The following is a 24,948-nucleotide window of genomic DNA, read 5'->3' as shown; positions in this document are numbered from 1 at the left end:
TCTGGATAGAAAATACTGCTTTTCCCTGACATATATGTTCTTTGCTGCAAGACTCCAAAGACAGATTATCTGCTGGAAAGAGAAATCCTCATTTGCCCTACCATTCTGCAGTAATACAGTGAAGAAGCATTTAACTCTTTTGCTTGTCTTTGTTACTTGCACTGTTCGTTGGGCTGACCAAGCACCCCAATGCCCCCATGAGGCAGGATCACGTTGTTATCACCACTGTAAATGGAGCCCAAAAGGGCTGGATCATTCCTCTCCGTGGCAACGCACAGCACTAAAGCTAAACACTAAAGATGTGGGGGTTTTCCACCGTGCAGTCCAGTGAAAAATCTTTGTTCTTTTCTCTTCCTCTTGGAGCTCCGAACACACAGATACAGCTACAGAATGCACTATGAGTCATAGCTGAAAACTGAACCTGAACCTCCCATGTTTCAAATCCAGGTTTTCAACACCGCAGAGGTCAACAGACTGAGCTACAGATAAATGTGAAAAAGACCTTTTCATAGTTGGTATATCCCCCCATGACCGCTGGGTCCACAATCCCGTTCAGGAGCATAGAGAGAGGATGGACAGGAAGACTCCGGTCCCAGACATGCTGTTGGACGATGTTGCTGATTTTCTCATTGGTTAGTTCCATCGTTTCTATGGCGTTCTCCAAGGGGCTGATCTCCTCCTGATGGAAAGAAGAAACAGAATAAACCTTGCCTCCACTGACTATGAAGTTAAGTAACTCCTCATATATGAATCGCAGCCCAATAGTTTCCAGCAGAGGATTTTGGAACCCCTGTGCTAACTACCTTGCCATTCAGAGATGAATGCAAGAATGATCTTATACCTTAACCTGAAGGAACAACAGTTTAGGACTTGGCTGCCCACTGTGGAGTGTGTTACAGAAGTAACAACTCTCCCAAGCACTATACAGTCAACAGAACTTTGCTGCCTTGGGTAGAGCTGTCTGCAGAATGGCATAAAAAGACAAGCACATCAAAGATGATACACATTTGGTTTTATCTCAGGCAGAAATTATCAGTGTGCCACATCTAACAGTGGAAGGATTAGTAGTCCTAATTGTTGCAAGACTCTCTACCCCACGGAAGATTGGAAGGGAGGAGACCCAGCCCATACGCAGAACTCACCGTTGCGATCTGTTTGACTTCAAACCACTTGAGGATGCCTGGAAACGAATATGCTGTCGTGTAGGTTGTCCTTTCTATCCACATATTCTAGTTAGAGAAGAAAAAAATTCCCAGATGTGAGCAAAATGTTGGTCTTGCAATTCAATTCTCTTCTGCAGCAGAGCACAGAAACAGGCTTCCAGCACTAGCGGGCAGGACTTACACAATGACTTTCACGTTCACTAGCTGCGATGAAACCCTGTGTTCCACCGCAACAAATACTACCTCTGCTATTTAAATGGTATCAACATTAGCAGCAGTAGGCTGTTACCTTCCCTGTGGATCGCTATTAGCAGGACTGCGATTACAGCGTATTTAGCCAGAGTTACGTGCCAGATGCCCAACCCCTGCACATGAGCAACAGTGCACCTTGCGGGCAGCAAGGAAGCATGCTGTTACACTGCATCCAAGGCTCACTCTCTTAAGTGAGAGGCAAATCTTAAAGGTTGGCCTGAAGTTGAACTGATGCTTCATGGTTAGAGGTTGGCCTTCTTAAGGATGGCTACAGCATCCACCATCTACCAGACACACAGCTGCGCTCTGTAGGAAGCTGCAGGCAGCACCATATTTATGGATCCTAGATTGAGGATTTTGAGCATTACAACTTCAGCTATGGAGCCTCTTGACATTAGCACATTGACTTTATGTAAATATTACAATGCAAAGTGCAGCCCTTTGCTTTCCTACATTTTAATAGAAAAACTCTATTGCAACAGGTGGAGGACAGAAATTGTGGCAGTGCTGTTCAAAATGCCACCAACGAAATAAATCAATGCACAGAACCGTTTCCTCACAGCGCAGACACCTAAGCCCGCCGGCAGCAAAAGTAAAGGACTCACAGCAAACTCATTGTCTGGATCTTTTTCTCCTTTCCTGACTGGTCGGGAGTGCGTGAACTGCTGTACCTCGTTTGCTCTGTAGTAGCTAGAAAGAAGCAGAGTAAATGGTGAGTTTTCTCATCTCCCATCCTCCTTACATAAACGTTCCTCTATTTCCTCTCAAAACCAACCAAGTTTAGACTGGACTGCGAAATAAATTTACACAAGAGACAAAGGCACTTCACCTTGTGCCTAGGCTAGCTGAAAAAAATACAGAGGAAATGTTGAGGGAAAAGGAAAAGAAATTACTTTAAGATCTGTTCAGGAACAGGTTTATCTTTATAATTAGGTGGCAGGTTCATCACAGGCTTCACAATAAAGCACTGCACATCTGAGCAGCTATAGTTAAGGATGAAAAACATGAATCCTTTTGGGAAAACAGGAGAGGGAGAGAAATACCCTTCCTGTTTTCATCAAATGTCAGACTTCTCAACAATCCCCTGTGCTCTTGTCATGTTTGAAGAAAAATACTTGGTAGTTTATCAAGAATCACAGCCATTATATTGCTTCTTGCAGTTTGTATGCCACTCATGATCTAAAAGCCCCAAAAGATAAGGCTCTAAGAATACTTCCAACTATTGAAATTCCCTGGTGAAATGCTGGGAAGCCCGGGCGCTACCGATTTCTACTTTGGGGACGGGAAAACAAGATTCTGTACTGGGTTCTGTAACGGATGCTTCTGTCTCTTCTCTCTCCCCCAACACCCCACGGTTATTTGTCAGATTCTTCCAGTACTCTGAAGCTGCCCCTCCTTCCCAATTTTTAGATCAATAAAGCTAACTGAAGAAATTATCAGGCAATACCTAACTTCATCTTCTGCTTGTGCACCTGTGAACCATGACAGAAATTAAAAAAAATTATTAATAGTATCCTCAAGCACCACAGCTTACGATGTTGTTCCTCCCGAGTTCTGCTTTAAGGACTGTATTGAAGGCTTTACAGAAGTAAAAATCCGCACGGAAAGCATAAACAAATTGACCCACATTAATAGATTATTTCTGTGAATCACCTGCCAATTGCATTCTGAAGCGGGAAGGTTTTACTGCTGGGTAGGGCAGCCCCGTGCATCCTTTATTTCACTGAGGGTAGCTCTAAACAGTATTTTGAAAGCAAAGGCAAGGTCATTCTGCCCGCATTGAAGAGCCAGCTGGGTACCAGCCAAATCCGAACCCAAAACCGCACAGCCACATTAGATCGAGCACTGAGCCCAAGCTAATATATTCTTTCTCTCAGGAGAGCTTATTAGCTTGGGCGTCATGCCACGCTAGGCGTGCTATACAGCTTCCAGTTCAGAACTGGTGGAAAACTAGACTGTGTAGGCACTCCCTGAGACCACGTACAGTTCAATTGATATCTCCAGTACACCATTATGAAACAACCAAAGGAAGAACAAGGCATTTTATCATGAAAGAGTGAAGAAACAGATCCTGAGCAAAAGCAAAAAAGAGCCTGAGACAAAGGAGGTTAAAAAAGCATGAAATTAAAACAAACTACAGAACCATCAACGCCTGCCTAATACAACAGTGATTTGGGCATTCAAACTCCTCATCTTTTCAGAAGGTGTTTGTAAGAGTCCGAGAAGAACCTGTACCAAATCCAAGCTATGCAGCTGCTCCTCTTTACAATGGGGCAATGCCAAAGACCCGGAACCAAACACCCCCAAACTTTTGGAAGAGTTCAGATCTGGATCCAAATTTTGCAGTTCAGGTTCATCGTGAGCCAAAAACATTAGAACAAACACAAACAGATGCAAAGGAAGTAGCTGAAACAAAGCAGCAATAGAAGAGGCATTTTTTGATACCAAGTTTGGTCTTGAATGAATTTTAATTTCCTATGTGGATTTAGTGCTTGGCAGGCTTATTGCAAGGGAAGCATCTGGTATCACTGCTTGAGTTGTGCCTTTGTACACAGACTTTTAAGGCCAAAATGGACCACCACATTCTCTAGTCTGGCCTGTATAACACTGGCCTCTATAAGACAGGCCAGAAGCCCAGTAACTTGTTTTTTACCGATGTACATCTTCCAGAAACACATCTGCTATTGACTGGAAGTCACAAACAAGAACCTGAAGCATCTTCACTAGGCTGCACTTGGCTGTGCTCACAATTAAGAGAAAGTGAATCTTAAGCCTAATGGTGTGCTGTGGCACACAGGCTAGAGTTTCACCAGCATAAAGAAAAAATAAACTTTAAAAAAAAAACCACAACAAACAAGCAGAAGGGTTGTTCACAAAACAACCTTCATCAACATAAATAACCACTTCACATTCCTTACAAAGTGACTTCTAGGGGGAAAAAAAACAACAAACAACCAGCCACTTCATAAATGCTAGTTATCTGCAAGCAAGAAGAGAGCATACTTCCATTTTCCTTACATCCCGCTTTCACCACCTGCATTTTGCCTCTTGCACCTAGAAATACCAAACTGGACTGATCACACACATATAATACAGCAGTCAGCACCACCTGCTCGTGAAGGCACAAGAAATCCTGACCTGCAATCTGTTCAGGTGATATCCTAACAGCACCCATTTTAACTCTGACTGTATCCAGCTGTCTCTCTCTTTTTCAATATGTTTAAGTTCACTACTGCAATTCTGGATAGTCCTATTTTCATGCCCAGTGCCTGCCTTCAAAGTCCCCCTGGAGCAGCAAGTTCCTTGCTTATTATTGTTTACCAATTCTCTTATTCTAGGAAAAAGATACACTGTTTAGGAGAAGACTTGATCTCTTCTCCTGGAGGGGCAGTACTGGTCATCTTCTCGGCACTGGGAAACTGGGTCAACAGCTTCAGGTTGAAGTCCTCCCTTCGTTCATACTCTTTGCCACGGTAGATAAAAATTTTATTCTGTAGGTAGCAGAAGAAAAAGAGAATTAACACTGAACAAAGCAATAAGAAAGAGCTTTCCAAATATACACAGAGTAGTCTCAGAGTTCTAGTTTATATGAAAGGTTGCCTCCCAACTCAACTCGGCCAGAATACATGAGGGAATAAACACAGGCTGGAGATACACCCAGCAGCTCTCGGGAGCAAGGCCGTGTAACGGCATCCTCATATTTGCCTAGAAAAATTCATTGTTCCACATACAAGTGCTATTGAACATGTTTGTGCTTTCTAGCACTCTAAGAACTCACACATTCAACACATGAAGCCTCAGGCAGGGGACTGATTTTAAATAAGAGAACATAGAATCACAAAATCGTTGAGGTTGGAAGGGACCTTTAAGATCATCAAGTCCAACCATTAACCTACCCTGACAAAAACCACTTCTAAACCATGTCCCTAAGTACCACATCCACGCTTTTTTTAAACACCTCCAGGGATGGCGAATCCACCACCTCCCTGGGCAGCCTATTCCAATCTTTAATAACCCTTTCAGTGAAAAAATGATTCCTGATATCCAATCTAAACCTCCCCTGACATAACTTGAACCCGTTTCCTCTTGTCCTACATGTGTCCCAAGAAGTTCTTTAATGCAGGGAACTGCATGCTCCTTGCCAGAGCCCTTATGGTATGAGTTAACGGGGATCTCCATATGCACAAAGACACGAGTTTTACCTCCGTTCCGTTCCTGACTCTCTTCAGCTGCCATTAACAAAACAGCCAGCTATGGCAGTTTCGCATTAGAGACTTAAGAGTAGACCACAGCCAATTATTTTTCCAAACTGGCCACCAAGCAGTGGTTTCTGGAAGGGATGGATTCAAAAACATGACCTGGAGGTGAAAGCCTTTTGTGCCATCCAGTTCCACCGTCCTAAGTTAACATTTTTCTTTTTTATTAAGCTTGGCTTCCATTTAAGGCCAGCAACTTCAAACAACTGAAAATGTAGACGTTCCTTAATTTTAAATAATAGTTGGGAATACTTTCTAGTATGCTGCACCCTGCCCATCTGACTCACTTTGGCTAGATTCTGGTATTATGGCTACATCGCTGCTAAGCATTGCTGGACCTCGCTCAAACAGGAAGCATCTCTGTATTTTAGCTCTTCTGCGTGGGACAGGCTCTCACTAATGTGCTTGAGCACTGAAATGATCCCTGTCCTGAAAATTAGGTTGATTCAGGCTGAAAAGCAATGGGATAAATTCTTTACAAGCTAAACATTTTCTAATGGCAACAATCGTATTTCTGAGAAGTGCACAGGGCACAAATACAAAACGTAGATTCTGTTCAAGTCCATATAAGAACACATCAATCATTGAACAAACCCTATTGCAACACGCAAACTTTATTAAAGTTGTTAACACAAAAAATCTGGTCTCTCACTTGTCTGTTTTTATATGCTGAAATGTTTTGAAATACTTAAGGGATTTAGATTGCTCGGTGTCAAAGGAAAAGGAGTTTTGCATCTGAATGTTCTTGGGAGCTCTGCAAAAATTGTGATTTTAGGATACCCACCACTCCAGAACTTGAGTGCTGAAGAATTCTTACCCGGAGGAAAGAGGGAAAACCCTGACCATAGTATCCAACAGCAAAGTATTCTGGTTGAGGTCTCATTGCCTTCATAATATTCTCATAAAAAGTAGCTCGTTTTTTCTGAAAAAGAAAAAGTCACCAGACATTTTCACTGTGAAGTATTCAAGGAGACTGCCAGATTGTACTTCACGTTCCCAGTGACAATTCCCAATCTATTAGTTCTCCTGTACCGAACACTTTTTACATTTGTTTTTTTTGATAGAGTGTCCCATACTTCTCCATTTACTTGGTTAAATATTTGGGTTGTCTGGGCCAGAATCAACTTCATTTCCTGGTTTGCAGACATGAGAACAATGCCATGTATTTTAGGATTCCAGGAGGATATTTGAAATCCTCAACTATTGCAACACAAATTAAAAATGAATATGTTCTGAAACTGAGCAGACACAAATGGTGACAAATGTCAGAGAACTGGCAGAAGTAAAACTGGGCAGATGAATCTCATATGAAAGAACATAAAGACCATCTGGTTACATCTTTAACCACTAAAAACCATAATTCAGAACCACGATGATTCTATAGTTCTGTGTTCATGCACAGTAGTTTTATCACAGGAATAACAAGGTGATGAGATTTATGGAGCCTGAAAATACACCATGCAAATGTTACCTTATTTGATCAACACTAAGAATGCTAAACATCTGCACACAATATTGTCATGCTAATTACAAGGTCAAACCCACATGCTTTAAACAAAACTACGAAAACATTCTTCTAATACTAAGCTTCACAAAACCATTGGCATTATGTTGGTTTGCTTGTCTTTAATATAAATGTATTTTGGGCTTATCCTGCTCAACAATACTAATTTAAGCAGTCAGCAGCCTGCTGAAAATGGAGAAAAAAAATTCTTACCAGGAGATTACCAAGTCCTTCATAATCAAAGACCTTGTTTTCATACATGTCAGCCAACTCTTTACTGAGTTGAATGGCTTTTTCCCACATCTCCACGGAGGGTGAAGGGAGGCGGGCGGGGGAAGAAGAGCACAAACAAAATAAAAGACTCAGTTAAAAGCATTCGTTACCACAGATAGGTAAACAAAACATTCAGCTGATTTTTAATTCAGGCAGTACTTTAATGCACTGCCAACTTTCCCTGAGACTCCATGCTGTACATTTTTGTGCAGTAATTATTATAGTCACGCAGTTCTGTGGATTTGTAGGCCTGAAAGTGATTTACAAAGCAAGGTTTCTATTGTTACTGCTGATAGGGAAAACTGAGGCACAAAGAGGTGGAAGGAGATGCCTGAACAGCGAAGGAGAAGCCCAGGTGGTAACACCTACTCCTACAGTAACACTGCATCCCCCGCATCAGGCTTCCTGGGGTTCGCCTCATTCTGCCCTGGTAGAACCATCTATCCCAAGTGCAGCTACCACACGTTCAGTATCAGCCAGACAAGCCCCGCTTACTGCGGTGCAACAAACCTGACAAAAGCCGTTACCCAGAAAAGAAAGGAAAACGCCTATAGTTTTCTCATCTACCCAGTGTCTTGAACAGGCTTAATTTTTCAGATGCTCTTCGACTCACAAGGAAACAGAAGGATTCAATTATCCACCAGGACAAATACATGCCCTGCTCACGCTGGTACTGTGGTCCCTATTAAAAAGTCAAGCTTCAGCATCAAAGGCCTGCTACAGAATCGCGTCTGATGCTACCCTTGAAGCCAGCCTCGGGCAGCTACACTCACCAAGCCAAGTATTTACCAGTGAATCGTATGAACACTGCAGACACACTCACCTTGCCTCTGTCAAAGAAGGAGATAATTTCTTGGTAGAGTTTTTCCTTGAGTTCTTGTTGCGAGTAGACGTAGTAGCTGTCCCGCTGCAGGAGGTGAGGGACACATGGCTTCTCAGACCACTAGTACAGAGGGGAAAAAAAAGGCAAAGTTGAAAGAACTGGAACATTTTCAGATTAACAACTCCTTAGAGTGGATAGGCTCAGCTTCTGCAGGGAAGCATTACAGACAAATCCAGCACCAACGCAAAGGAAGTTTTGCACGGACGTAAGCTGAGCTGGCTAACTAACGTAAACTAGGAATGCCCACAGAAACACTCATCTCAGCAGCACGGTTAGAGTAACAGGTAGCCAGTAAGCAGTAACTTCTTAAACCGCTGCAGCCAGCTGCTCAGAAAACATCTGGTTACGCTCTCCCACTACACACACAGGTAGCCACAAAACTTCAGTTATGTGCAAATTTTTTTCTACATTAAAAGCTCATTTTAAATCAGTTTAGGAATTGATCTGAACTTGTGCAATGTTTATAGTCATATTTAAAAATCACTTTAAAATGTTAATACATGTTAAATTATATCTGCAAAACAGGTGTGATTTTGGCTTAAGGTCTTATGCTGAGACACTAACTGAATGTGTATGCTTTATTCATCTGTGGCAGGCATGAAGAGGTTGACTTAAATCCAAATTAAGATGTCTTAGGCTTTCACACAGAAGTGGAAAAAAACCCTGTACTATGACTCCGAATATGGACATTTTCTCCCAGCTCACTATAGCACTCTGTTTCACCAAGAGCACATAAAAAAAATCGATGCTAATAACATTTTTGCTTTTATCCATTTAGCTGCAGTGCTATTTGCAAAATTGTGAAGCTCCTTAATGACCACTAGAACATAAGTAATGCTAAGTCACATTAAGAAAAAAATATGGATTGTTTATTCTGAGCTGTTTGCACTTCATTTAAAACCTATACCTTGACAGTGGAAACTAACATTGGCTTTAGTGTAATACCTGGAGCAGCTCTGCATGGAGGAGGAGAGTGTATGCTGCCTCTGTGAAGTTCTCACAGTCTGTGTGCAAGTCCCGGAGTTTATACAGATACCTAAATAAAGGAAAAGCAATTGTTACTTGATGTGAAGGGCTCCTGCACCAGTGTACAGCACACCAAGAGAAACAGAGGCTTCTATACAGGTTTATGCAGGGAAATAGCCTACCTGATATAAATGTCCTCTCGTTTCTTCTCCTTATAAAAATTCTGCCAAGAATAGAGAAAAGTCAAACTTTTACGATGGATTGTGCTGTGGATTTGCATAATCATCTCTAGACAAGTAACTTAAGCTGTGATTTTGACTACTTAGGTGCATACATCCCTGCAACCATCCCTTTAACATAAGGCAGGGTTACTATCACCTCTAGAAAAGCTGTCAATAGCTGGTGGCCTGATTTGGGCCTATCATTAACCAGAAAAGGCATAAAGAATTACTTAAAATCCTACAAGAAAAAAAAAATAATCCTTCAGAATCCGCAGAAGTCATGTGAGTAAAGAAGAACTCATATCCAAATTCAGCCTTCCCCATACCAGCACATTGACAGTGCAGCTCATGCGGTTCTCCTTGCTTTCATCGTGCATGATGGTCCTGTAGTCCAGCAGGTTCTCTAGCAGGCTGCTGACCAGCAGAGCAAACACTTCTCCAGAAGCAGACAGGTATTTATGCTTCCGACAGTGCTCCAGGAGGCTGCAGGTACACCCAGAGAGATGGAAGGGAATTCTCGGTTACAGTCCTGAGCGGTATTAAGTAGAACTTCAGTGTAAATTACCCCAACAGCCACTGAGCTAACAGAGTCAAATATATTTCAAGAACAGCAACGCTTGGTGCAGAACCGCCCACTGCACCCACAGATCCGAAACACCAAAGTCAGGCAGGTTAACGCCCGCCTTCATCAAAAACCTGTGTTCTACTTTTGGTGCTAAAAGGTGGCCCTGATTTTGCTTTAACTCAGAGCCTGATGTTCTCAAGCTTTTCGACGTACAGCCCCCTTCCCAGTTTGGAACCTGCCTCTAGGCTTTCACCTCCAAGTTCAGGGTAGATGTGCAAGTTGCTGCTCCAGAATAAAAGCATCATTTTAAGGCAAATATCCTTAGAGCACCTGTACAGCATTAAGATCACTGTCAACTACACTGTCTCCCTATTCACTGGAGTAACGAATTAAGGTTTCTCTGTATTAAAAAGTAGCCAACTAAGCTGTAAAAAAAGAGTCTCCATGTTCTTTACAAAACTTACAGTTTCTCCAGTAATATCTTGTACTGTTCATCTCCTCGACCACCCTCCACTTCCTGGTCCAGCTTGGTTATCAACTCATTTTCAAACTGAAAAGGCAAAAAACCACAATCAAATAGACAGCGGCTCTCAAGAGTGTGGTGTGAACATTAGTAATGCTTGTGGCCGGCGTTTCTGAACTGCCTCAACCATCAGACACTGGTTTTATGAGCCAAGCTAGAAGACGCTTTCAGAGCAGAATAAAAGTCGTAAGAAGCCAGGACAACAAGACTGGAGCAAGAAAATACAAGTCCTCCCTCTCACCCTACAGGCACTGCAAAGTCATTCTCCGAGGTGATTCTTCCCCTTCTCCTCCATCCATTAGCTGTTCAGTTTTGCAAGGATGGAGAAGCGTTCTAGCAGCCAGCTTACAGATGATAATGGTCATTCACCCACCCTAAAGAAACTGAACTACTACTGTCAGTTAAGGGCAAGTCAAAACTCTCTGGCCATCATAAACACTTGCACGAGTAATTAAAGCAACTTCTCACGATGCAAGAACCAAGTCCTGCGTGACTATCTGTCTAGCCATAAAGACGTGCCCTGTTATGCGCAAGCAGGTCAAGTACATAGTCTCAGTTTTAACTGTAGCCGGTATATAAACACCACTGGAATGGAAAATCCATGCCACACACATCCTGCTTCCTTCTATTGATTCCAAAAAACCCTGAGACCCTGGGGCCAACCACCCCAAAGACTGACGACCCCAAGGGAAGAAAGATCCCGTATGCACAGTGAAGCTGGGTCTAAGCTGGTGTGAGGATGGTGCTTAGGGAGATGCACGTCACATTTGACAACAGTCTGAAATGCCAAGGTGGCTGCCTTTTGGATGGATGGCTCCTACCTATCTCCAGGGAGAAGACTGTCTACAGCGTAACTACAGTGTCCCCTGCCTGCCAGTTGAGATGTTAATGTCCGATATCCCCAGAGGAAAGCTGGAAGAATAAGTCCTTAGAAACTGCACTGAAAACTTAGCCTCAGGGCAAAAGCGAAGCTCCTCTTTTTTCCTTACTTTCTGGTGCTTGCTCAGTAGCAACAAAAGGTAACTTCTGGAGAAACGAGCACAGGGTTGGAACTCAGGGATCCGCGTCCTGTTCCCTGCTCTGACTTTTTGCTTGTGTAGCCTCAAGCAAATAGTGTCTGTCCTTTGGATCACTGTTCTGCTTTCCGTAACGCTGACATCAGTACTCACAAATGTGTTGTCAAATTTAAAATTAATGAAGGATTGGTCAATATCTAAGGAACTAGATAGTCCTAACACTTCACCGTCCAGTGATTTTAATTATAGCGACTTACATGTACAGACAAAGATCTGCCATGGGGGAATTTATATTGTTATTATAAATGTAAGTAAACACTCCTTTTAGAGTACCCTCTTAGGGTCTCCAAATTGCTTCACAATTTAGATGTGGGTATTCACATACTTGCAAACGCAGAGAAGTATGAAAACAGGAACTCATTAATTATCAAAGTTGTGCAAAGGTACAGTCAGGGACAGAACCGGAGAGTCCTGACTCCTACAAATCACTTAACAATAACTTCCCAAAGTGTTTGGCACGATGCTTATTTTGTGTGGTTTTTGTTTCTTTTGGTTTTGTTTAAATGTTCTCTTCTCCTTCTTGCCCAACACATACTGTGGAACATCAATACGGAAGATACCAAGCTCCCTTACCATATGGAAGTTTCTGTTCCCACTGAAGTTAAACTCGCACTGCATCATATCAAAGAAGATGGGAATTGTAGCTTTCCGTAGCTCAGGCTCAGGGACCAGGGTTACCTCCAGGATGGGGCCTACCATTGCTGGAATGAATTTTATTTTGTGGGGACCTGCAAGAAAGTCAAAGTCAGATACACATCCTAAAGGCAGGATTTGGATATCCAAATGTTTAAGCACATTATTCATATAAAGACCATAAAAGACAGATATTCTGCTTAGAATGCATATTTTAAAAAGATAATGGCTACTTAATGTAGAATTAACATCTTACAGCTCCAAATTTCAGAAACAGTCCAAGAAAATAATTGAACTGAATTGCATGCAATGTTGCAAATCACAAAGGCTCTCTGAAAAATTCTGCTCTCGTCCTTCGTATAGTAGAACATCCTTTATAAGGAATCTAAGAAATTATCTCAGCAGCTGATGTGGGAAAAGATCACTTTTTGCAAGCTATTTACAAAAAAAGGAAAAGAGATTTTGTGCTCTGAAACAGCTGAACCTTAAGTGTATTTCCCCACATTAAACACAGGCAGCTTTTATAAAGAAATAAAGGATTTGAAACCCAGCTTGAACGAAGATAATTCTTTTGCTGGAACTCACCCAAATTGTACCACATATCCCTTATTTTGAAGCCAATTTCTTTCCTCATGTCCCCATACCTAGAAAAAAAGTATTAGAAAGAAAAAGATGAAAGAGGCCTATGCACTGAAGTTAATTTTGCAAAGCTGCGGAAGAAATTTCATGGCAGCACTACAAAATCTGTTACCCTCTCCTTAAAAAAACCCACCACACACAAACCTGAATACGCTGGGCGTTTATACCAAGGGGTCTCACAGACTGTCTTCCCTACTAAGAGTCTACCAAGCAGTTCCTCAGTATTACATACCTTTTGTTAGATGTTCAGCTCATCTTTTTCCCTTCCTTACCCTGCCCAGCACTAATGCTCAATGCACAGAGGAAGACAACGGCCACGTGCCACTATGGCAGCAGACTGCAGACTCCGACAGCAGAATAAAGCTGCAGTCCTGCTGCTTCACGCAATCCTACACAGAATTTTGTTGTATTCAGTGTTTTCCCCTAAAGCTTTAACTGCTGACATTGAGAGAATGCAAGAATATTTAATTATGAGGCTTCTAAAAGCCCACATTATTGCAGAAAAAAAGGTGTCAAACCTTAACTGTGTATGCCCTAACAAAATTCTGTGTCAAGATCTACAAAGATATCTAGGGACTTGATTCCAGCTAAATGCAGAAGTAAAAGCTGTTCAGTGTCTTTGTGAATTTTGCCAAGTTACTAAAAATTACTACTTTTGGCTTGATGAACACCTTTGAAGTGCTCTCACTTTCGTAACAGGAAAAGCAAAGAAAAGGGACTAAGAAATGGCAGGGCTTTTAGGATTCTTGCTTACCTACCTTCCAGGATGTCTGAGGAACTGCATAAGGTATTGCTTTGGGAACTACGACAAGCCTTCTGTTACGGACCTTACAGTGGAAAGAATCTTGTGGCAAGGTGCTTAAATTGAGCTCAAACAGCTCAGGATCTGTCTGACCAGACTTAGACATCCACAGTGTGAAGACCTGACGTCTGTCCTAGTCACCCCTCCTCCCTTTACCATCGCTCATTAATCGAGCACTTCCATAGCACGCGTCATCACATTCTGAGATTGTACGAGGTATGTCTGGAACAGTAAAAATTTCTTAAAAGCAAAAGGCTTTCTTAAAAGCAAAAAGGCCTGACGACTTTTTAAATGTAAACTCACTTCTTGATAATTTTGTTGCGTTTGGCTTGTGAGAAGGTCTCCAGCTGGAGGGATTCATGAGTGAGAAAGGCCACTGCCAAATGGAAATAGTTATTCCAGAGCTGTGGAAGAGAAACAAGTCTAAAATAGGAAAAGACAAAGGAAAAGCAACAACCAGCACAACAGAGCTACACAGCCCCAAATGCTGCAGTCTCCCAGGTTAACGAGTCTCCCAAGTGTTAACGAGGAAGCGTACCAACAGCGAGCTGGTACTCAGCGCGCCTGTCCTCAGCCACGGCAGGCAAGCCAGAAGCATACAGCAGCTTCAAGTTTCTCACTCTTTTTAGCTTGTACATTCCAACTAAAGGAAGTGACAGTGGGTACATCCAATACGGTATTTTGTTCTTCACTAGTCAAGCACAAATCAGCTATAGTCAGCACGCTGCTCAACTTGACCTTGCAAAGCCTGCAGCAGTTCTGTCTGCTTGCAGCTTATTGCTGCACTATTCACAGGTCTGTAATTCAGAATTGCTTTGCTGTAGAAGACTATGGGCATTTTCCACAGGCATTCTCCATATCAACAAATCTGTTAACAGTAGGATTTGTTTGTTCTTCCTGCCTTTCAGGACTAGGGTCCCTAAGGAAATCCAGAAACAATGGAACTATTACCTGGAGTTCAAAATTTGCTTGATCCAGAAAGAAACGGTTGAGTACAGAGGTAAACTGGTTCACTGCCCGGAGGAAAACCCTGGAAGAGATAAAAGACATCAAATAAAATGTGGCTCTTGAAAAAAACAACATTGCAGTTCTGGGTTTACGACTCCTACATGTAAGCTCAGGAGAAAACAAGAGATGCTCCCACACAAGACAGATATTCCTCTATAATGCTATTTCACCTCTTTCCTAGTACAGGGACTTACTATGAACAAAAGAAACCCTGACTGCAGGCAGATGAAAAACAAAACACGTTTTGGGTCATCCAGTCTCTTTGATAACACAGTGTCAAGGCCAAACAAAGCCCCCAGCAGAGGACAGAAGTGAATCTGGTTAGTTGTAGTCTACAGGCCGGCACACTGAACCCTACACCACACTTACGTCCAACTCTAGCTTTACGTTTGCCACATGATTCGCCCAGAATTGAAACCAAAATGGCTTCTCTGATTTACGTTACACTCTCCAGCAGATAAGTCACTGGATGAAAGACTGCATGGTTTTGATTGTGTGCCTTTGGGCAGAAGAACGATTTCCAGTCTGTCAACAGAAAGGCGCAGGCACTACAATTTACTGAAATCTAATTTAAATCACCCTGAAACTGTAAAAGAAAATAAGCCTCTGTAACTCCAGTGATTTGCAAGCTTGCTTGTGTGAGTCACCCTCCTCTCAGAACCAGAAAGGCTCCAAAGCAGAAGCAAGACTTAAAACATCGGCAACTCCGTACCTGCTCTGCATCATATTCATGACCATCCAGTCAGCTGCATAGACATTTTTTCCAATCAGATCCTTAAACATAATGAATGTTTCCATCAGGAAGTCCTGTTGGAAAAATAAAAACCACAGCCCATCAGGTTGAACACGGTAGTCGTTTACCCACATGAAAACACAGGGAAATGCAAATGTTTGCAATTGCATTGATTAATGACTGCATTGATCAGCAATCAATACACTGTACCTCCTAAGAAACATCTCTTATTGTGTGGGTATATTCCAATAACTGCATTATTTCTGACATCTCATTCATTAAATTACAGAAGGAGAAATAATTCCACAGAACATGCTGATCTGTTTAATTAAATCTGTCTTTACTGTTTTGAATTAAGCTGTGTTGTAGGGAGTTCTGGTGCACAAGCTGGATTAAAAAGCAAATCCAATATTCGAGGACTTGTTTCCAAACGTCTGAATGACGGCAGTGTAACAGCCCCATGCAGCATCTTCTATAAAGATGGAAATAATAATGCATTTTCACTTGCCCAATTAGTTAAGTCTTTTCTGGTCCCATTTAAGGACAGTTAAACAGAGGTAGTGAACATGCCATCAGACACATGGTTTAGAACATTGCTGTAGAAAAGACACTTTTTGCACAAACACTAAACTGCTCCAAACAAAGCTGTATCACACCTTAAGACTTGGGCAAGGCAAGGTTGAACTGCAGAATAAGAAAAAAGGAAAAAAGAAGAGAGATGAGCAGAAAAGGGCAATATCAAGGATATTGATTCCTACATTGTGGTCTCTACAAATATAAATGTTACCTGTGAGCATTTAAATGGATTCTATTCTCTACAAAGCCAACACATCAGCATTCAAAAATGAGGGGGACACAAAGAAGGTCACATGAGAAATCGCCACCTTGCAAAGATCACCAGAAAAAAAAATAAAATTCTGTTGAGCTGAACAGCTTGCTCTGAAGAATTGGCAAGCAACATCGATGTAGAGAGAGAAACGGGCATTTGGTGCTGCCTCAGTAAAAGTCTTTTAGGCATTATTAAATCAGAGCTTGATGGAAAGGTTTGGACTTGACAAGGGGCACCTTGAAGATAGGAATTAACTACAACAGTGTTAAACCAACCACGTAATGATGCAATGCCAGGGCTGTAAATACCAAAGCAAATAAAACCCAACAATAAACAGCAAAAATAAATAAAACCAATTATCGCAGTAAAGGAAAATGCAATGTTCTATTGGTATTAACAACCACTACACCACCACAAACATGGGCTTGCTTCTGTAGACATACGGATTTGTAAAAATCAGATTAAAAATCAACAGCTCTTCGGGGAAAAAGAAAAAATCCTGACTTGAGGCCCACTCAACAAAATTTGGTTTCAATTCTGCCTTGAATCCACCTGTTTCCAAAATCTATCAATTTGTCTTCCTAGCACCCTTCTTCCTCAGACAGAGTATTGCTACGTAACCCTGCTGAAAACCTTGTCACTCATTTACGTGATCAACATCAGCAGAATTCCTGAATTGACTTGATTTTGGTTTTTCTTCCTTCACAAAAAATTATTTGGGTAATATAAAAAGCCGTTCTAAAACTAGATGATGAGTGCTCTCTATAGACAATGCAGTCGAGTGGCCTTTTAATGCAGAAGTGACAGAAATGTGTGTGTCCTGTAGGTGGCTATGTTGCTCAACAGATTGCAAGCAATTCCAGCTGCACAGGGAGAGATCACCTTGTCATCCAAAACGAATAACAAACACCTTCTTGTGGGTTTTGAGCTAGCTTTTAGAGGAAGAACACAACTCCAGGCTCTTCCCCAGCCAGTATTTAAATAAGCAAGCACTTCTAAATTGCAAAACAAGGAGTATGGGGACAAAAAAGCCAGAACAGTTGCTGTGTCATGCTTCAGAGACTTGCATAAATACAGGTTTTGGTTACGACTTGTCATGGGTAGTCTGGGGAAAAATCTGTTCATTCAAATGGCCTCAAAAAAAATAAAACCCTAATGTTTCACCTGGTTTTGTATTGAAAGTCTTTGGGGACATGAATTGTACACAGTTTTTAACATGGAGGGAACTATTTGCATTGCTGCCCCCTAAAGCACTTAATTAAACTCTAGAGGAGGAGAAAGAATTAAAAAGAAGTACAGAGACCAGGATCACAAAGAGATACAGTGAGAGCAAGGGAGGAGAAAATGCTTTTCCTTTTCATCTTCATTCACTCTTCTGGTTCCTGACTTTTTACTCGCCCAGACTTAAATAGTCATTAAACATGTTTTTACTCAGTGCTACAAACACTATTCTCAGGCTCTACTGAGTCAGCAACATCCCCTGTGTATCCAGCAGGGTGATGTGAATATATCCCCAGTGGCTGCAGCATTAGGTGCCCCTAAGTTATTGCTGATGAATGCAGTATAATCACTCCCAAACTGAATACAGCAACTTGAAATGACCTTTCAGAAGCAGAGCATAATTCTTTAGGGGCTGAGCTAATGCCCCAGCCACAGTGACTTACAATGATGTCCTGCCTGGTTTTGAAAGTATTGATGTAATGGTTGTAATGGAAATCATCCATCTGCCTCAGGATGGCTGTCATACAGGCCACAAAGATACCCTAGAACAGGAAAAACAAAACATTTGATTATTTTTCTGTATTAAGTATTGTCAGTTCAAAGCTTGGCAGATTGCTGCCTAATCAAATATCACTGATCACAGTCCTGCTCATCTATGTCCTCGCATCAGTCTGTGTGACTGTTTAGTCCTCTACCCCAAGCCAGTCAAGACTTCCTAAATTCCAGCTAGGAAGTCTGGGTGTAGCTTTCCTTCCCCCCAGGAATCACATTTTGCAAGAAAAAACACATCCTTGAAACAATTGACTGTATATAAGAATCCCTGCATCGTATCTTAAGGGTTTCTTCCAACCTAAACGATTCTATGGTTTTATGACTTTCAAATTCACTATGGCCAACTGTAATTCTCACGGCTAACATATTGGTGATGCTATTAACTTGACCTTAGAGTTATCAAAACGAAGGTATTGCTATATACACCCAGCTCTTGATTTTTCCATCTTCCTGTATGTGGCAAATTAAAACTTCCCAACTTGCTTCTACCTTCTAGGGTGCCACACAGAAATGCCCCTTAGAGATGCCTCATCCTTCAGCATTTAATCCCGTTCAGCCAAGGTGACAAAAGAGTATTTTTTCAGCAAAGACTCTTTGCGTATTAGGAACTGCACCGAAACCAAATTCTCTGTGCACAAGAGCCCAAAGGAACTTGAAATCACAGCCAAGCCAACTGTGACTCAGTTCAAACTGCTGCTGGAAGAGGACAATTTGTATCCTAATACCTGGTCTCAGAAAACCACCAAAAGCCATGTTTTAGTGGCACAGAAGCCCTGCAGGAAACGGAAAGATGATTTCATAAACCACTGCTACACGCTGAAATCTCCCAGGAGAACAAATTCCACTATAACAAATGGTAAAGTAATAACTGAAGCAAGTAAAAGGCTCTCACAATGTGCGGAGACTGTCTGCTCATTCCAATCACCGTGCGGTTTATTCTCCTTAGCAGGCGTTCCATGATCAGCTGGATGTGCACAGCAGTGGGCCCCTGGGGATATTCAGTAAGGAAAATTTGAGACAATTCTTAATGTATATTGCTCTAGAGAGCGCTCCCTGTGCAAGAGGACTGCCCTGACAGTGGTTAATTGGTATTACAGGATGCGAAAAAGGAGATTTAAAACACATGAGCAATCGATTCGAATACTGGAGGTATACACTTAGTGGAGAGCTAACATGATTGATCTACACCAGCTTCATTAGTTCATCCTGCATAGCTAAACCGAAGCTGGCGCTTTGATTTGGCTTTGTTTTCCCTCAACAGCTCTGCAGTTCAAACTGTTCTTTTCACAGCAACTTAGAACCAATTTCCACGACTAATGTGGCAAATAACTGTATTCTCCTGACGGAATAATGATTGTTGTCCCTGTTGCACAGAAGAGAAAACACGAAACCAAATACTTTTATGACTTGCTCCAACAAGCCACCAAAGTAACTGGGAATAACATTTTGGTCCCTGGAAAGGAAAGTAATTTGCTTTGTACTGTAGTGATAACCACTAATTCAACTTTCACGGCTCCTTTTCAGACATAGCTACTTCATGTGCAAAGAGATTCAAAGAACTATATGGCAATGCAACACGATTGCTGTAAACATCAGAACTTCGTAATTCTTCAAAGCATAAGTTGAGAACATTTCTTTGCCTTAACTTCTCAAAAGAAGAGTTAAACCTTAATTTACACCCTCCGCAGTTCACGCTCACCACATCTTTCCGATCCAGGACTTCAAGAACACTGCTAAGTAGCTGTGAGCAGGCCTCATGGTCGGGCTTGCTTGAATTGTCATCCAGCTGGCCACTCAGCTGATCTATTAGTAGCGGCAGAAGAGCATCTCTGCATTCTAAAAAACGAAACAGAGTACCACATCTTGTTGGTCTCAAAGTTCTTCAGCACTCACTACGCATGGGTACCACGCAGTAGCTTTCTGCTCATGACTTTATCCTAGACACCAAAACATGCTTAAATCCACTTGAGTTACCACTAACAGATTAAAGACGATCATAAATAACCTCTAATTATATGTACTGCATCAAATAGTGCACTCTCACCTTCTGCCTCTTCCTAAATCAACACGCTGGATCAGGATCCCACAGTATTAGGCATTGTATAGAGACTGAACAGCAAAAAGTTTCAGTTGTTCCATGGCAAGGAATATTTCTAAAGATGGATGTAATGGCAGACTACCACTGATGATTGATGTACAGTACGTGCGAACTTGAAAGACACTTTTGTTTTTAAGGGTGCGTGGCCCCGTGCAGAATTCAGAGATTTCAATTCGCTACTTACCAGACTGTTTAAACAGATCACTCTCGACTATCTTGGTCATGCAGTTCAGCTTCTGGCGAACTAACTGGTTGTCGGGAATACTTTGGATAAACTTGCTGAAGAGGACACTAGTGTGCAAACCACAAAGTAAGCAGATGGTCAGCATCTTCACCCAATGTGATTCCACCCTGCACCGATGCTGTCCTGCACCTGGGCAGGTCAAGCAGTTTTGTCACCGGGTGGGTATCGGCTGGAAGTGATCTCCAAGCAAATTACTATGGAGCTCGAACTTATTTACAAGAAACTCTGCAGCAGTTTTTTAGTAAAACTGAACAGTATTCAGAAACTGCAGGCTTAAACTGCTTAAAACGAAGCTTGCATCCCAAGACACACTAGATATATCACAAAAGCTTACACATAGACAATACTACCTGCCCTCCAGTGCCAGCATGAGACAATCATACGTACTTTCACACAAAACGAAAGCAGAATTTTGCAAAGCTTCAGCAGACCACTACTGAAACTTGAAACACTGCTATATACAGTGGCAAGAGCGTATCCTTCCAGATGCCCCTTTCATCAAGAGTGATGACTCACTTCAATCTGAGATTCCATTAAATTAAATTCCATGTACATTTGCTGTCTGTCCACTGTTTATGAGCAAATTATTTGTGTCAGAAGAAGGAGGCATGGTTGGGAGGTTCTGGGCAAAGATATGAACGCTAAAGAACAGAAATCCACAGTGCTGTGAATTTCCTGAATAAATTCTACTGTTGCTTTCCTGACCAAGGCTATGCCTTTGTCACACATTTTGCTTTACCTCAGGAGCAATCACTAAGAATTGGTGGAAACTTGCAAAAAATTTCCACATATCACTCCCCAGTCCTCCTTTATCCTTCAGTAAAATCTCAAAGTGCCTAAGAAAGAGCAGCTGAGATGCACAGATTCCTTGGAACTAAAATGACTTTCTTTAAAGCCCTGCAAGCGCTTCCTCAAATTCATGGACAGTATGTGCATCATCAGGTCACACTCAGAGTGGCTGTTTTTAGGAAAGTTTGCAAAATTCTTCCCAATACATGAGCTGGGTTTAGAGGACAAACAAATTTAATATGGTTACCTGAGCTCAACAGGGTCAAATACTAGTTTGACATCATTTATGATGCTTGGCAAATACTTCAAAGCTGCACCCTGCAAGAAAAAAAAAAAACAAACCAGGACATAAAACACACATGGAAATGGAGTTAGAGTAGCTAGTTCATTCTAAAAGGGTGCAAAGTCTCAACAATGATGCCCATAGTTCACATGGCAAACCTAGCTTTTGTCAAGAGCAAATATGCAGACACCTGCAGAGAACTGGCTTAAGATCAAATTTATGCACCCGAAGAGCCTCCAGCAACGACCCATCTGCAGTGCTGAGTGGAAGAGCTGAAGGAGGAAGGATTCATAGCCAAGTTCTTTAGCTTTTGCAAACGTTCTGCCGTTCCAGGGATTAAGCTCCTTATAGCCTGACGTAAAAAGCACTAGTCAGTTAAATTGACTTGGTGTTCTGCATACTTTAGCATGCCCACAGCCACAGTAGCAGTTCTCTAGGTACTAGTATATGGCTTTGAGAAATGCAGCATCCAGACAACTAGATGCAACAGCAACTAAAGGTCTCTCGGTGATGTTCTATGGCTGCTGGCAGCAGGTACTGAGAATCAAAGTTGGGCTTTAAATCACCCAATTGCTTATTGGAAGTTCAGAATCAATCTTTCCTTCAAACAGAGAAAAGCATGTTGGTTAGAAGAACTGAAAGGAAGAAAGCAATCTCAAGGCCTCATTGCCTTTAGCAACTCAGCAGTCTCATTGCACGGCTGCTCCGCTCCTCCTCAGAGCATACACAGAAAGTTCGTAATCGAGTTGACACCAGAAAAAACAAAGAAATATAAAATCTAAGATACATTTAGAAACAATTCGGGGTTTTTATTACTTTCATTGCCAGCACTACATTGATTTTTGCAGTGGTTTAACATTTCTACCTCCAACACCCTCAAGCATGATGTTACTGGTTGAAGTATCTTCCACACTGCAGTAGATTGCATCTTCATTGGTTGCCAGCTTTCATCCTAGCAAGTGCTGAAGGGTTTTCAGCAAGGCCACGGCTCTCCTAGCTTTATCAAATAAACTCTGGGGTTTAAATATTCCTTTCCTGCCACACACAGTTCATTACAACAGACATTCAGAGCTGGTGTGACTCATCTCAATGGGTTTTACGTGCCTCAAAGCTTGCCCTTTTTCTGCCTCGCCCTTATCCCCCAACTGTATCAGTTGATCTAATAAAAGATATTATCTCTCCCTGAAAGTTATGCATACCTTAATCTTGACAGCCTCCTCTAAAGGCCGGTCCATGAGGACATTGAAGGAGAGGAACAGCTTGCGTATTGCATCATTAAATTCATCCCCATCTTCACTTTTCCCATAAAACCTACAAAGAACAGAAAGAGATAGTTATACACATAAATCCAGGCTAACAGTGTCACAGCAGCTGAAATACGATTTTATCCTGTGGAACAACATCGTAACACAATCTCCTTCTACAAAGACTTGAGTGTAAAAATGGCATTGGGGATTCTGCAGTAATTTCCTGGTGAAATCTGTTACAAGGAAAAAGCTGCACTTCTTAAATTGCCATCACATCAAATTCTGCTTGGGTTCCAAAAAAATAAGTAGCTCATTCTGTATTAAACAAAAAAGCCTGAATGAACATGAAGAAAGGATTCCAAACATTCACTGTAGATCTTCAGAAACATGTTTTGGGGCTACGGTAAAACCGCTGTCGTGGACCATGCCCTAACTGGACACGTCAGCTTCACCTCACCTAATATTTAACCCTGTGTGCATTTGTTTCTTAAAACGAGGAAGTCACTCTGCGCATTAATTTTTTTAATAAATAACAGGTCCCTTTTCAGCACTACCGTATGCTGCTTATAGCATGCTACAGGTGACTAAAAGGATTCTCCTCTTCAAATTAGGTATTTCAATTTTTACTCAACTTATTTTCTCCCCCTGTAGACAAAAGGTAGAAAAATACTTTTAATAATTCAAGGATAGCAGATATGCCGAAGAATTTCCCCCCAGTGGTGTTAACTGGAAGGAACTCTGACAACTTCCAAAAGGAGACACAAGGACAACAATGACCTTGGTCTCACCTCAGGTACAATATTCGTGACTGAACAATGAATCGGAACAGGTACTTCAAGGCTTTCAGAGCAGCAAATAGCAATTCTGTCTTGCTGGAGTCATCAGCGTTTCCCACATAACAGTTCAGTACTTTGGTGAGCTTCCTTTGGAAATAAAACAAAAAGGAGAATAAACATAGACGCAGTTAAGTTTTGGTGTAAGTCCAGCTTCCTTATCCCAGAGAGGAACTACAGCCTAATAAATAGATAACAGACAGAGGTTCCTCTTCATAGCCTATTTCCTTCTGAAAAATTGGGCTTCATAGGATGCCAGATTTTCATAACTAGTTCATCAATTCTCAGAAAAGTCTACAAATTCCAGCTTCTTAATCTGCTTTTCTTTTTTCCTAAAACGAAGTGTTCAGGAAGCTGGAAAACCCATTACTACTGGAAGTGGACTGACACCTTCTCCACATGTTAGCATTCTGATGCGTGGGGCACAGAATTCTTCCGAAGCAATACTTACTGAGTGCTTCGAGAACTGAGGACACAAGTGGCATAAACACACTATGAGTATTTGCCATCTAGTCTCTGCCGAATCAGAAGATCGGGACCCTCTGAGTGTGCTATGGCAGCTAATATTCAGGCAAAATCCTCTTCTCTTCCTTAAACAACTGGTAGCACCCAAAGCGGTGTGTGATAGCCAAGCACACAGCAGCTTTTGCACTCGCTTGCTCTATTTCCCACCCTGCCAGCATCCAATTCCCTGCTCTGTCAAATCCTGGCATGCGGAGCACACGAAGGACGCTATATAATATTAGAGCCCACTTGGCATTATGCAGATAACACACTGCCTGGAAAGAAAGGCAAGGGAACAACAAAGCTAAGATACAGTTTGCTCATTAATCAGACAAAAGTTTATTTACAGTGAAGAGAAACAAGAATTATGATTCTTCCATAGGTTACAGGGAAGAAGGAAAGGAAATCATATGCAGGCAGTGCTTGTGTGCCTGGGGCAGAGAAGAAGAAAGCAATCCAGGAGATGGGGACATCAGAGCTTTGTGGAACCCTGTTTCCTCACAGAATTACCTGTAGGCTGACAGCCATCAAAAAGGGGCTGGATACTCAGGACTAGGAATCCATGCATGCCAGTAAATATAAGAAGAGATTTTTAGAGGGGAAAAGGAGTTTGGTTTCTGGGTTTGCCCTCCCTATTGGCCTCAGTTTTAGCTTTTTAGTTGCCAGTTACCATGAGCGTAATGACCGTCGGGCTGAGGGACACCAGGTCAAGCTGGAAAGTCAAGAGATCTGGGTGTTGTTCCTGGCTTCTCCACCGACTTCCTGGCTATCCTTGGGCACGTAAACCATGACAAGCTATAGCACTTAAACAAATACCTCATTTTTAAGCACATGAAGTCAACAGGTTGACT

The 24,948-nt window shown here is 41.9% G+C and overlaps 1 protein-coding gene across 4 annotated transcripts in view; it reads right to left on the bottom strand.

The window, feature by feature from the left end:
- Window positions 1-24,948, bottom strand: part of DOCK5 (dedicator of cytokinesis 5) — a 113,279-nt gene that overhangs the window by 19,399 nt on the left and 68,932 nt on the right. For all 4 annotated transcript variants that reach the window (XR_008463195.1, XM_054180746.1, XM_054180744.1 and 1 more), the window contains 24 exons: window positions 23,549-23,683; window positions 22,713-22,824; window positions 21,478-21,548; window positions 20,382-20,488; window positions 19,799-19,935; window positions 18,992-19,087; window positions 17,991-18,089; window positions 15,477-15,571; window positions 14,708-14,786; window positions 14,060-14,160; window positions 12,901-12,959; window positions 12,256-12,410; window positions 10,548-10,633; window positions 9,845-10,001; window positions 9,480-9,520; window positions 9,277-9,367; window positions 8,272-8,391; window positions 7,389-7,478; window positions 6,489-6,593; window positions 4,765-4,906; window positions 2,309-2,390; window positions 2,021-2,105; window positions 1,143-1,229; window positions 503-679 (listed from right to left, as the gene is read on the bottom strand). Coding sequence is in view for 3 of the 4 variants with exons in the window: in XM_054180746.1 (XP_054036721.1) it covers window positions 503-679; window positions 1,143-1,229; window positions 2,021-2,105; window positions 2,309-2,390; window positions 4,765-4,906; window positions 6,489-6,593; window positions 7,389-7,478; window positions 8,272-8,391; window positions 9,277-9,367; window positions 9,480-9,520; window positions 9,845-10,001; window positions 10,548-10,633; window positions 12,256-12,410; window positions 12,901-12,959; window positions 14,060-14,160; window positions 14,708-14,786; window positions 15,477-15,571; window positions 17,991-18,089; window positions 18,992-19,087; window positions 19,799-19,935; window positions 20,382-20,488; window positions 21,478-21,548; window positions 22,713-22,824; window positions 23,549-23,683 (2,509 nt within the window). In the remaining variant the exon portion in view is untranslated. The remainder of the gene's footprint in view (window positions 1-502; window positions 680-1,142; window positions 1,230-2,020; window positions 2,106-2,308; window positions 2,391-4,764; window positions 4,907-6,488; window positions 6,594-7,388; window positions 7,479-8,271; window positions 8,392-9,276; window positions 9,368-9,479; window positions 9,521-9,844; window positions 10,002-10,547; window positions 10,634-12,255; window positions 12,411-12,900; window positions 12,960-14,059; window positions 14,161-14,707; window positions 14,787-15,476; window positions 15,572-17,990; window positions 18,090-18,991; window positions 19,088-19,798; window positions 19,936-20,381; window positions 20,489-21,477; window positions 21,549-22,712; window positions 22,825-23,548; window positions 23,684-24,948) is intronic.

Source organism: Rissa tridactyla, chromosome 20, assembly GCF_028500815.1.
Source record: "Rissa tridactyla isolate bRisTri1 chromosome 20, bRisTri1.patW.cur.20221130, whole genome shotgun sequence".
NCBI classification, from domain to species: domain Eukaryota; kingdom Metazoa; phylum Chordata; class Aves; order Charadriiformes; family Laridae; genus Rissa; species Rissa tridactyla.
This window is presented reverse-complemented; position numbering and strand designations above follow the sequence as displayed.